The sequence below is a fragment of the Paramisgurnus dabryanus genome, chromosome 3, assembly GCF_030506205.2.
Source record: "Paramisgurnus dabryanus chromosome 3, PD_genome_1.1, whole genome shotgun sequence".
Classification (NCBI taxonomy): Eukaryota; Metazoa; Chordata; class Actinopteri; order Cypriniformes; family Cobitidae; genus Paramisgurnus; species Paramisgurnus dabryanus.
Window position 1 is genome coordinate 2585895 of NC_133339.1, and position 12446 is coordinate 2598340.

The following is a 12446-nucleotide window of genomic DNA, read 5'->3' on the forward strand; positions in this document are numbered from 1 at the left end:
AATACCAGTTTTGGCCACAATCCTACATACTGTTCATTTAATACTGCAACCCTGTATCACGAAATTATGTACCTATAGTCACGTAATTTTGTGAGTGTTTTCCGTGATACTGACATGTTGTCCGCCTTTTTGCATGTCACATACTTTTGTGAACATGTAACTGTCACCCTAAACCGAAGCGGCAATGGTAAGAAAATAGGACAAAACAGTTGAGTACAAATACGTGACAGTGACACAAAAACAGAAATACGTTACATGTTCATGCAAAAAGGAAGAAAAACGTGTCAGTGTGACTATAGGTACGTAATTTCGTGATAATGGGTTGAATAAAGAGAGATCTAATGAGACCCACAAATGCTATCTCATGGCAATTGGCTAATTCGTATTAATCTGTACGACCACATTTGTACATTTTTTTAAGATTTTGTGACGCTGGGGTTATGGGCGAGGTTGGGGGAGGGTTTCGTTATTGTTTTTTATGATAATCGTATGTTTTTAAACGATTAACTTCCTACTAATTCATAGGAATTAGCTAACTCGTAAAATATGTACGAACTCTCGTGAGATCAGGCTGGACCTACAGCAAGACCTGGATCTGAACCTTTGATCTGTAAGATCTTACAATTTGGGCAGTTAGATCTTTACAAGTTTATACAAACATCCTGACACAGACAGATGAAAAACTGAGATGTAATTCTCAAATAATATTCAGACGTGATCAGTTTTCTTAAAAACTTCTGATGTTTTCTTAGTACTGGCAATCTTTGACCCGCCTACTACTTTATAAAAAGTATAAAACCCTCTGAGTTTGTTCCTCGTGTGAGTTTGTTCCTCATTGCTACTCGATCATCATGCATAGGCCTACAGGTATGATACCTCAACATACACTTTTAAACTTATCAAATCCTGTAATAATCACCGGATTAGATATTCACAGAAATATGCTTGCTTTGAAAATTAAAAATGTTTCAAATGTCTATTTCAACAAAAAAACTTGAAACAGTGTGCACAGTTTAGTATTGTAGCTCAATGTTGTATTTGTTGTCTTTTGCAGTTTCTTGACTGTATTATATTCATACCTGATCTTCATTAGTTGTGCATCTGAGGATTCAGACTAAATCAGGATGTTGACCACTGCAGCTCTTATTCTCATTCTCACCACTTATGTTGTTCTAGGACAGGTAAGATTAAGTTATGAGTCTGTATATTATTGTACAATCATGATTACATTATTACTAAGGTTATTTTTCTCATTGGATTTAGGATGACAGACAGGCTGTTAAAAGACAGAGATATCCATTAAATATGGCAGAGGATTCAGTTGATGACCGGTATGATGGCTGTACAGAGAAGATGGAAAAATTGGTGGAGACAAAATATCTAACTGAAGAAATCAATGCTAACATATCAGGCTTTGGAAAAGTTTGGAAAAACTGTACAAAAAACATCCCTGGACCAAAAGACAATCTGCAAAGAAACCATTTAATTGCCATTTCTGTGTATACTGGTGTTATAGTATACAGTAAATTCAATGAGGATGTTAGGACCGGTAAACAGAAATACAAAGACAAGACATTCAAATGGTATTCGCTTCATTTTTGGTTGACACAAGCGATACAGACTCTAAAGAAGACTGAAAATGGATGCAAGTCAACTTATCGTGGTACCAATGTTACATTTGAAGGTGTCAATAACACAGAGATTCGTTTTGGCTCATTTACGTCCTCCTCTCTTGATCGTAAAGTAACAATGGATTTCGGAAATCAATCTTGTTTTGAAATCGAGACTTATCACGGTGCTGATGTGTCAAAATACTCCCAGTTTCCTAATCAGAAAGAGGTGTTGATTCCCCCATATGAAACATTTAAAGTCACTAATATCAGGAAAGATCAGAAGGGTGACTGGTGTAAGGCTGTGTTTGTGTTGAAGAGCAATGATATAAAAAGTAACTTAAACTGTGCAGTGGCATCAGTCAAGCCCAAGAAATATCACAAAGTCATTATCTCTGACTGATCAGCATTTACATATTTTCATTTCTCTTTTTTTATAATAAGCATGCTTTTATAAAACTTAATGATTGCAGCTTTAGTCTATCTGAATTATAGTAATTTAGTTTTTTTTTTTTAAATTATATGTAGATTATATGTAGAGTTAAATGCATTTGTTGCATTAGCTGTTCTGTTGCACGTAAACTGTAAAAAGTTCTTTGCTGCCATAAATTTACAAGTCATTTCAATTTACTATTATTTGACTAGAAATGAGTTGAGCTCATCAAATCATTTTGTACTGCTTTAAAAACTGAAGAACGTCTTATATAAAAAAATGTTTTTACACATTTGAAACTATAAGAATAACCCAAAAGCATGTTAGTTACTGCGTGAATAATGTCACTTTAATTTAATTTATTTAAACAGCTCTCTGGTCATTTACCCCTGATACCCCAGAGTCATCTTGACTGGTACTACTTATGTTTAATGCTCCACTGATTGGTTTTTCATGCCATGTTTGATATTGTTACAAAAAATAAAATAAAATATTAGAAATTTATATTTTGTGTCAAATTCTTAATTACAGCCAATATATATTTATGCATTTGGCAGATGCTTTTATCCAAAAAGACTTACAGTGCATTACAAGCTGTAATTTTTTTTATCCCTGGGTTTGAACCCATTACCTATTGCGCTGCAAACACAATGCTCTACCACTGACAGAAACAGTGGTAGCACTTTATTTTACAGTACGTGTACTTACCTTGTACATATATGGTAAATAAGTTGTACTTACCGACAAATGTGTGGTACTTACTTTTAGGTATCTACATGGTAATTAACTGGTATCATTACTGTACTTACCAGTAGTAAATACTTGGTAGTTATTATGTAACTCTAGGTAAGTACTGGGTAATAACAGATACATACTTATAGTGTAGGTATACTGTAACTAACCAGAAACATTACTGTACTTACAAATAAATGTACAATTTAAGTATTTAGTATTTACAGGCAAGTTAGGGTTAATGACAGGTATTTTTATTGTACATATATGATAACTAATATCAAACACTACTGTACTCACAAATTGTATATATACAATAATTGTGTACTAGTCAATGTACCCAGTAGTTAATGTGTATGACAGTCAATGGTTGGGTTTGCTTCACAGTGACATGTATATGATGCTATATCTTAGGTGGTAGGTCCTATGTAATAACTTTGTAAAAAGCAACACTTTATTTTACAGCCCTGTTTTCATGCAGTTACCATGGACGTACTAGTGAATGTACCAACTAGTTAATGCGTATGATAGTCAATGGTTGGGTTTGCCTCACAGTGACATGTATATGATGCTATATTTTAGGTGGTAGGTCCTATGTAATAACTTTGTAAAAAGCAACACTTTTTTTACAGTCCTGTTTACATGTAGTTACCATGGACGTACTAGTGAATGTACCCACTAGTTAATGCATACGGCTTGGTTTAAAGGACAAAGATACTAAGTCTGAGTACCAAAATCGCACATCAGTAATGTTTGTTCTTAGTTATCATATACGTATGGTATAAGTATAACTTACACTGGCCTACAGGTACCACACACTTATTGTGTATATACAATTTGTAAGTACAGTAGTGTTTCTCGTTAGTTTCAGTATACATACACCATTTGCCGGTCATTAACTTACACTGTCCTACAGGTACCACACGCTTATCGTGTATATACAATTTGTAAGTACAGTAGTGTTTCTCGTTAGTTTCAGTATACATACACCATATGCCGGTCATTAACTTACACTGGCCTACAGGTACCACACGCTTATCATGTATATACAATTTGTAAGTTCAGTAGTGTTTTATATTAGTTATCATATATGTACACTATAAATACCTGTCATTTACCCTAACTTGCCTGTAAATACTAAATACTTGTCCATTTATTTGTAAGTACAGTAATGTTTCTCATTAGTTACGGTATACCTACACTATAAGTATGTATATGTTATTACCAGTGGCGTACCGTGGGCTTTTAGTCAGGGCCTTCTGTAACGTCCAGCCCCCCCCCCACCCCCGATAAAAAAAAACAACAACAACCGCACACGCACACCACTGCACATTGAACCGCTGTAGGCACATCAACACACATCAACTCTACTCCAACAACAGCAATGCAAATGTATATAAATAAAATACGGCAATAACTGTATCTCTCCTAAACAGTGAGAAGTAACACTTACCCATTACTTGTAAATGAAATCCATCCTCCGATCCTTTCTGATGAAACGTTCAATGACCTCCTCATGCAGTTGCGCGTCCTGCTTAAGATGAATGAGCAGCTCCTTCTCTATGGCAATAGATGCCAGTGCAGAGAGTCGTGTTTGTCCAGTTGCATTGCGTGAATACGTTTTGATGCGTTTGAGAGCTGAGAAAGATCGCTCAACTGATGTGGTGGACACTGGTATTGTCATGATCAAGCATGTGAGGGCATAAAGCTGTGACATGCTGACTGCAAGCCCTGTGCTCCTCAGAAATGTCAGTAGGTCACTTGGACTCTTTCCCTGAAAGTTTGTCATGCTGTACATCACTTTGAGCTCTGCTCTGAGTCTGCCCAGATCAAAATATGCGCCGTAGCTCTCATCCAGGCTCCTCAGCTCTGTTTCTGGAAATGTCTGCTTGAACTTAGTAAACAGCTGTGCGTCCAGCAATGAAACAAACAGTAGTCGCTTGTGATCCTCAAATCGATTCCTGATTTGTGTGATGATGCTGTCGATTAGCGCTGTGTGTAACTGTCTGTAGTGCGCGCGCGGGTCTGTTCGGCCTCTCGCTGCGCTTGGCTGTCCCGTGGCCTCCCCGGTCCTCTCATAGATAGCATCAAATTTTCCACGCTCACCTTCAAGACTCTGGCAAAAATCCCCAATTCTGGCCAAACTGAACTGCACGTCTAAACTCGTATTTTGCAGTATTCCGAAGAGCACATCAGCATAGTCAAAAATGCAGATGAAAGCAAAGAGAAAAAAACAGAACTCAAAGCTTTTCAACTGTGACAAGTGTCCCGATGCACAATGTACCGTTTCATTGTCAAAATCCTCCGCATGATCGAGGATGTGCTGGAAAAGCTCGACCAGCTCAGCTCTTTTGTCGTGGACCGTGCCCACCAATCTGGAGTTAAAGTTCCATCTCACCTGAGAAACCCGCGGCAGCCGCCTTTCGCAAAACTCATCCAGCAGTTTTGTTCGCTTAGGAGAACGTGTAAAAAATGCAGACAATCCTCCCAGATTCGCAAAAAAAATCTTGCATTCTTTTATTTTTGATGCTCCCTGAGACATCACGAGATTTAATGTGTGTGCATAACAGTGCACAAACAGAGCCTGAGGGATTTCTTTTTTGACGCGCGCCTGTACGCCATTAAGTCCCGACGCCATTACAGCGGCTCCGTCATAACACTGTGCCACTAACTTTGTTTTGCAATCGTAGCTGCCCAACACTTCAAGTACCGAAGCTGCTAGATCATGAGCTCGTTTTCTTTCTGTGACATCCTCAAACATTAAAAATCTCTCCTTTACTCCGGTGTCAGTAACGTACCGAAGTACAAATGACAGCTGTGCAGTGTTGCTGAAATCTGTGGTCTCATAACTGCGACAAACTTGGTGTTGTTAATCTCTTTTTTTATGGCATCATTTAGCACATCAGCAACAGCATTTATGAGATCATTTTGAATTTTCCCAGATGTTCCCGTAAAAACAGTGGCCGTGGCAAGGTGTTGTCGCAGGTCAGCATCATATTCTGATAGCAGAGGTAATAACTCCAAATAATTACCTCGATTCAGGTACTGTTTCCCCTCGTCATGTCCCCTGAAAGACAATTCTTGTTGTCCCAAAAAGATGACACAATCAACGAGGCGCTTCAGTATTTCCCGTTTTTTTCTCACTCTCTCGTTGTGAAGGCTTGTCTCTCGCCTCCGCTGCTCATCCAGTTGCAAATCCACCCTGGACTCACCAAAAGTCTTCAAATGTACAACCGCTGTGAGGTGTCGCTCGGATGCCTGATGTTTAATAGCTGCCTTGGTAAAGCTATTAAAGCTGTTGAAACCTGTGGTGTTCCATGTTCCCTCACTAGTATTGAAAAGCAAACACGGCCAGCAAAATAACCTGTTCCGCCCGGTGCTCGCTGTAAGCCAGTCATAGCGGTCGTAGTTACTCTTAGCGAAGTGTCGCACAAATCCTTTGCCAGCCTTGGTCAGGCCATCCAGCGTAGGTGTGGGTCTTCCTCTTAAAATTATTTCTGTCTTCTGTCCAAACGATCGCCTTGAAAAAGGCACATGAAGGAGATCGGAAACAAGATCGTTAGGAGGTGTGAAGGCGGCGGCCATAGTTCACTCCTGATTCACTCACAACCCGCTAAAATGTTCAAACGTCGATGATGACGGAGCAATAAAAAAATTGTTCATGACATCAGTGGGGGGTAGCGACTACACACCGCTGGCCCCTAGGGCGTTCTGTCATTACACATCAAAATTTTAATTGGCTGATGACACACGTCAGTCAAAGTTATAATCAAATAGGAAATGGCAGCTTCAATGAAAGGCTAGCAATGCTACTAGTGCTGGTCCACTGATGCGTTTAGATGACATGGAAAATCCAGCTACTCAGAAAAAAATAACCATATTTTTTCTGGAAATTTAATTGTAAAGTACTAAAAAAGTAATTGTTGAAAAAGTGAAGGTAATTTTTAGACACATTCATTTAATTATAATTGTGATTAATTAATTATGAAATATATTTTTTATTTTGACAGGGCCAGCAGAGAAGGCCCTGATGGCCCTGACAGCCCACCACTGGTTATTACCCAGTACTTACTTAGAGTTACATAATAACTACCAAGTATGTACTACTGGTAAGTAATGATACAAACTAATAACCATGTAGATACCTAAAAGTAAGTACCACACATTTGTCGGTAAGTACAACTTATTTATCATATATGTACAAGGTAAGTACACGTTCTGTAAAATAAAGTGCAACCGAAACGGTTATGTGACCAATAGTCATTCATTTACTCGCCCTCATGTAATTATCGTGATAAATAAGGGACACCTGCAAAATAAATCATGGTTTAATTATAGTTAAAGTGTAGTAACTATGGTTTTTGACAGATTGATAACAATTTGTATTACTGTAGTTTCTTACACACAGCAGCTCATTATGTGACTCACTGATATAAATGTTTCCAGCAGGGGGCATCAACGCACATTAACATACATCTGTGAATAATGATATACTACAACTGGATTTCCTATTTCTGATTTCGGTGAACTATTATTTTTTGCATTAACTAACAAAAAATTATAAATGTTGATAAACACATCACATGTTAGCTAATACATTAACAATTAAGTGTTACCTTTAATGTTGTCTCTCTATCAAGGGTTTTTTCCCCCTTCTAGGATTTTTTTCCCTCCTAACTAAAAAAGCCAGGAGGTTTTTAGGTTTTTTCAATGCCTGGGGAGTCAGCTGACATTGGCATATCTTAGCACCCTCTATGTGTTACAATATTACTACGTTCACTAGTCTGGTTTAATCTTACACTGTCAGAAAAAAAAGTTAAAAACTGTACCTTTTTTGTAGTTGGGGTGGTACCCAAGGTATCATTTTGTACCTTTACAGGTATAAAAACATAATACAATGTTGTACCTTTTGGGGTACATAACTGTTCCTTAAGGATCTATTTTGTACCCTTAAATGTACCCCTAAAATTGAACTGGTACAAAATTGTTCCTTAAGGTACACAATAGGTCCTTAAAGTATAAAATTGTACCCCAATAAGGTACAACATTTCAATGTGTTTTATACCCATAAAGGTACAAAAAGGTACCTTTTAGGGTCCCACCCCAGCGACAGAAAAAGGAACAACTTTGTACCTTTTTTCTGACAGGGTAGCTGCTGCATTGTGCAGCGTATGTTGTCCATATATTTTTCTGTGTTTTGTCCTGCATCTATTAATGTAAAGCTGCTTTGAAACAATTAAACAATTGTGAAAGAGCTTTATAAATAAAATTTAATTGAATTATTATTGCTTGAATGTTTATTATAAGGGACATACAGCAGCCTGCATATGCGACCTCTGGAGGCTACAGCCTTAAGATTGAGAAATGGCTTAAAGGGCTTCTTTAAGGGATTCTACTGCTATTCATTTAACCGTAACTCCTCAACCATTTGCACTATTAAAAAAGTTTTATTTGATCCTAAAAGAAGACAATTGCGCTTTTTGGCAACATGTGGTTTATTACGGTACTTTCTTGCTTTCCGTACGCCACTCGCTGCTATTTTTGTTAAGTGCATTGCAGCAGAAACCAGATTAAAGTCAATGGAGTAAACACGCATGGAGCAGTAAGATTAACAAAAGCCTCCTTCTAATTGAAAACTGTGTAACACTAAAGTTGACTCGCTGTTGATTTTCAATAAAGCAGTGTTGATTTTTTCGATTCAGGTAAGCCATAGGCTAGTTGGTTAAATTAACCCAGAAAAGATTTTTGCTTATACAAAACTAAATTTAACGTTTGTTTCTCCTCAACCCACAGTAACTGTACTTGAATGCCTATTTTTTTCCATTTACATTTATGTATTTGGTAGACGCTTTTTTTCTCAAATGACTTGCAGTGTAATTTGCTGTATTCATTCAGTCTCGATAAATGTTACTTTTTTTTAACAAGGCAGCGGCATAAAATTTTGTGTATCTGCTCTTGTAACTGTGGCACAATAATGGCACGTGTACTTATGTTGTAAGTCAGCATAAAAGTCTATTTGTGTCCTGAAAACATCCTGACACAGACAGATGAAAAATTGTGTAATATAATTGCAATAGTGGGAACAGAAAAACATCCATTTCATATTCAGAAATACTCTCTTAAGAACGGATTCTTAGAATTGAGTGCATTTGGTCTGAGTTTTATTTCAAACTAATATAAAACCCCATGAGTTTGTTTCTCATTTCAACACTGTGTTCATGCATGCAAGTATGAAATTTCAACATTCTTTGCACTTTTACTTTACTGAACTTTAACTTTGATACGTTGGAGCTTCTTATTGGAACCAAAATCACCTGAAGGTCTTAACATCTGAAACGGTTTGTTCTTTAAATGTTTTTGTCTTTACAAAGGATATCTGTAGAATTTTAATTGTTAGCTATAGTGTGATATGATATTCACAGGTAATTAAAAGTAAATGTTTTCATACAGTAGCTCTTTAAAACTACAATCTGTAAGTTTCTTTGGTTGAAAATAAAGATCATAGTGAGGCAGAACATAAACAATCAGTGTGTAAAACTCTCTCCTTACCCCGATTCAGAAAGGTAATTTTATAATAAAGATTTAAGGGCAGTTTACTGAAGAAGGATTAGTCAAGAATTAGGCCATAGTTATATTAGGGCATTTAAGTTTTTACAAACAATACTGGTGTGCATCTTGAGACAAAACAAATGGCACCGTTATATGTTTAGATATGTCAATATAATATATATATTTTTTAATTAAGGCAGCTCAAACATCTATTTTAGTCTGGGACTAGGAAAAGCCCTGTCTGGGAAACCGCACCTTACAGTTTAAACTGTCACATCTGTTCAACAAACATAAGTAAAGTATGTATAGTAACCTGCAATTTTATGTTTTAAACAGAGATTGTGGTAAAGAGGCAAAGTTACAGATTGTGGCTTTAAATAAAATAGCTCTTAAAATAGAATGCTTGAGACTAAATCAGGATGTTGACCACTGCAGCTCTTATACTCACTGTCATCAGTAAAGCTGATCTAGGACAGGTAAGATTGAAATATGAGTCTGTATATTATTTTACAATCGTTATTGCTTTTGACGTTATGTTAATATTATTTCTTATTGCTATAGGACCACAGAGTGCCTGTTGAAGGAGAGATATTTAAAGGTTGTACAGAGAAGATGACAAACCTGGTGGAGACGGAATATCTAAATAAAGAAATCTGTCCCGACATTTTTAAGTTTGGAAAAACATGGGAAAATGATGAAAACAAATACCCTGGACCAAAATATAACTTGGCAAGAAACCATTAAATTGCCATTTTTGTGTACACTGATCTTAAAGTATACAGTCAATTCAATCAGTATGTTGTGTTGTGACTGTAAACATAAATATAAGGACAAGACATACTCATGTTATTCACTTTTTGTAGACAGAAGCAATACAGATTTTAAAGACAAGAATCAGGACCTAAAGGCCCTCAACTTTATACTTTAAAAAGGTAGGCTGTTTATGGTTAGTTGTTTTCTGTATTACAGAGTAAACATTCTATTCTATTCATTAAAAATTTAGAAATTATTAACAGATTTGAAGAGTTGCTACCAGCATGAACATGCATGCTGCACCAACTGGCAACCTAACAACAGCAGCTTGTCGCACTCCCTTTTAAAAACACCCCAGATCTTCTGCATTGGAACATGTGAGAGTGATTTTAGATATCCTTTTCAAAACATTCAAATGATTGTTACTGTTAAAAGTACAGTATTTTTTTCAAGAAATATATACAGTTTTCCCTTAAAACAAGCTTTGCCAATTTTAGCTGTTGTATTATAATTAATGTGTTTTGTACATGTCGAAATCCACAAAAAGCTGAATATTGCGAAAGAGAAATTCCAAGCGTGTAGTAGAGGTTAAGGATTTAGCTGTGGCTGTTTTTGGAAGGAGCACACATGGCTACACACAGCCTGTTCAGAAAAATCTGAAATCGAAAGACTCACAAGCCAAGCCTCCATTAGACCTAGCAAAAGTAGAACTTATTTTAGGTATGAACATTTTATTTTTTGTACAAAGTATTTTTGCCCTAACAGCAAATTTCCTCCTCAGCGAGGAGAGAGTGGCCTCCGCGACCTTTGTAAATACACAAGGAGACAGATCAGAGGGAAGGAACATGTACTGAAACACCCACCCCTCGAAACCGCGGGAAAGGTCTGTATTGAGTGCCGTAGCGGCTGGTGCTAAAGAAATGTGGGGGGGCATACAAACCTGAAATTAAACTTTTACTGTAGTAATGCAGGACTGTAAATAGCCGTTTATGAGGTGATGAATATCATTACTGCTTAGCTTAAGTGCTGAAAATGTTACAGTTGAAGTCAACTAAAGCATGAAATAAATGTACTGTGAATCTATTATATCTGTGAATCTATTATATACTGTGAATTGAGTATAATGTGGGTTTATTATCAGTAATGAACTACACACACACACACACACAACCTCACACACAAACACAGCAGAGTTTGCATTAGACTTTCACTTTTAAAAATCCCATCATAATCAATTATCCATCATTTCATCTTTTAATGATAATTGTTTTCGTTCACCTGTTTATTTCTAATCATGAACTTACAAGATGAGCATTCAAGTTCAAATGTGTTTATTTATTTGTGAAGAGAACCGATGAACAGATACTGTGCATCAATACATGTTTAACATCACATAAAGCAGATTAATTAATTATTTTTCTTGCAGTAACAGCTACAGCTAAGCCAGCTCAAATGTGGCACAAAATATCACCAAGTATATCACGTGGAATTTCAAACAGCAAACAGGGAAAACAATAAATATGACTTACATAGCATCCAGCTAACGTTAGCCAAATAAGTTTGCCATAAGTGCTGGAAAAGCACACAGTGTAAGCTTATAAAACATAAAAAAAACAATATTGATTCGCTTACAACATAAGTGGGAGAGTTTGGGGCGCACAGTCTTGCGCCCCAGGGTGAATCCGAAACCAGCCAATTAGAGCTCAGCCTCAGGTCACATGTTTTAACCCTTTTTACTAACCTACATAGACACTCGTTAGGGGTGCGCCCCAGACACACAAACATGACACACACACACAAAAACATAAAAGTTTGATTTTTATTTTTTTTAAATAAATAATAACATGACTAACAGTAAAATATTATAGGGCGATTCCACAGTTTAGGGCTCACTACAGAGTCTGCAAAAATCTAACTTCACGGAGAAAGCCATTGTTCTCAGGTTAACATCCTAATATAAGAAAACCTGGATACAGCTGTGTGAAAGGCAGGATACATCTGGCAATGGTAAACTAGTAAACTTTGATCAAAGTGGAGTTGATGTATGTATGTAACACTGGGCGCGGAGGCACAGAGACTACCATTTACAATATGATTTTGATGATGATTGACACATGACTAAATGTTTAGGTTCCTTTCAAACCTACGTTAAAAGTGATCATGGTGCAACAATCGCTGGATAATTCTGAAATTAAATTTCATTCATTTGCAATGTTGGAGTTAAACGTCTTCATGTATTGACATTTTTGCGAGATACATTTGCAAATGATTCATAAAGTCATACCTTGGCAATTCTTTGATCGATTGTGTTTTAGAAGTACTGTATGCCTAAACTCAGCAATGTGATCGCTGATGCACTGGTAGAGAGA

At 36.7% G+C, this 12446-nt stretch overlaps 1 protein-coding gene across 1 annotated transcript; it reads left to right on the top strand.

Annotated features, from left to right (window-relative positions):
* The first annotated feature begins 431 nt into the window (after positions 1–431).
* Positions 432–2460, top strand: LOC135733808 (ecto-ADP-ribosyltransferase 4-like). Its single transcript, XM_065252590.1, has 2 exons — positions 432–1181; positions 1264–2460. Exons 1-2 carry the CDS (start codon positions 1125–1127, stop codon positions 2011–2013), a joined length of 807 nt encoding a protein of 268 aa, XP_065108662.1. The 5' UTR covers positions 432–1124; the 3' UTR covers positions 2014–2460.
* The last annotated feature ends 9986 nt before the right edge of the window (positions 2461–12446 follow it).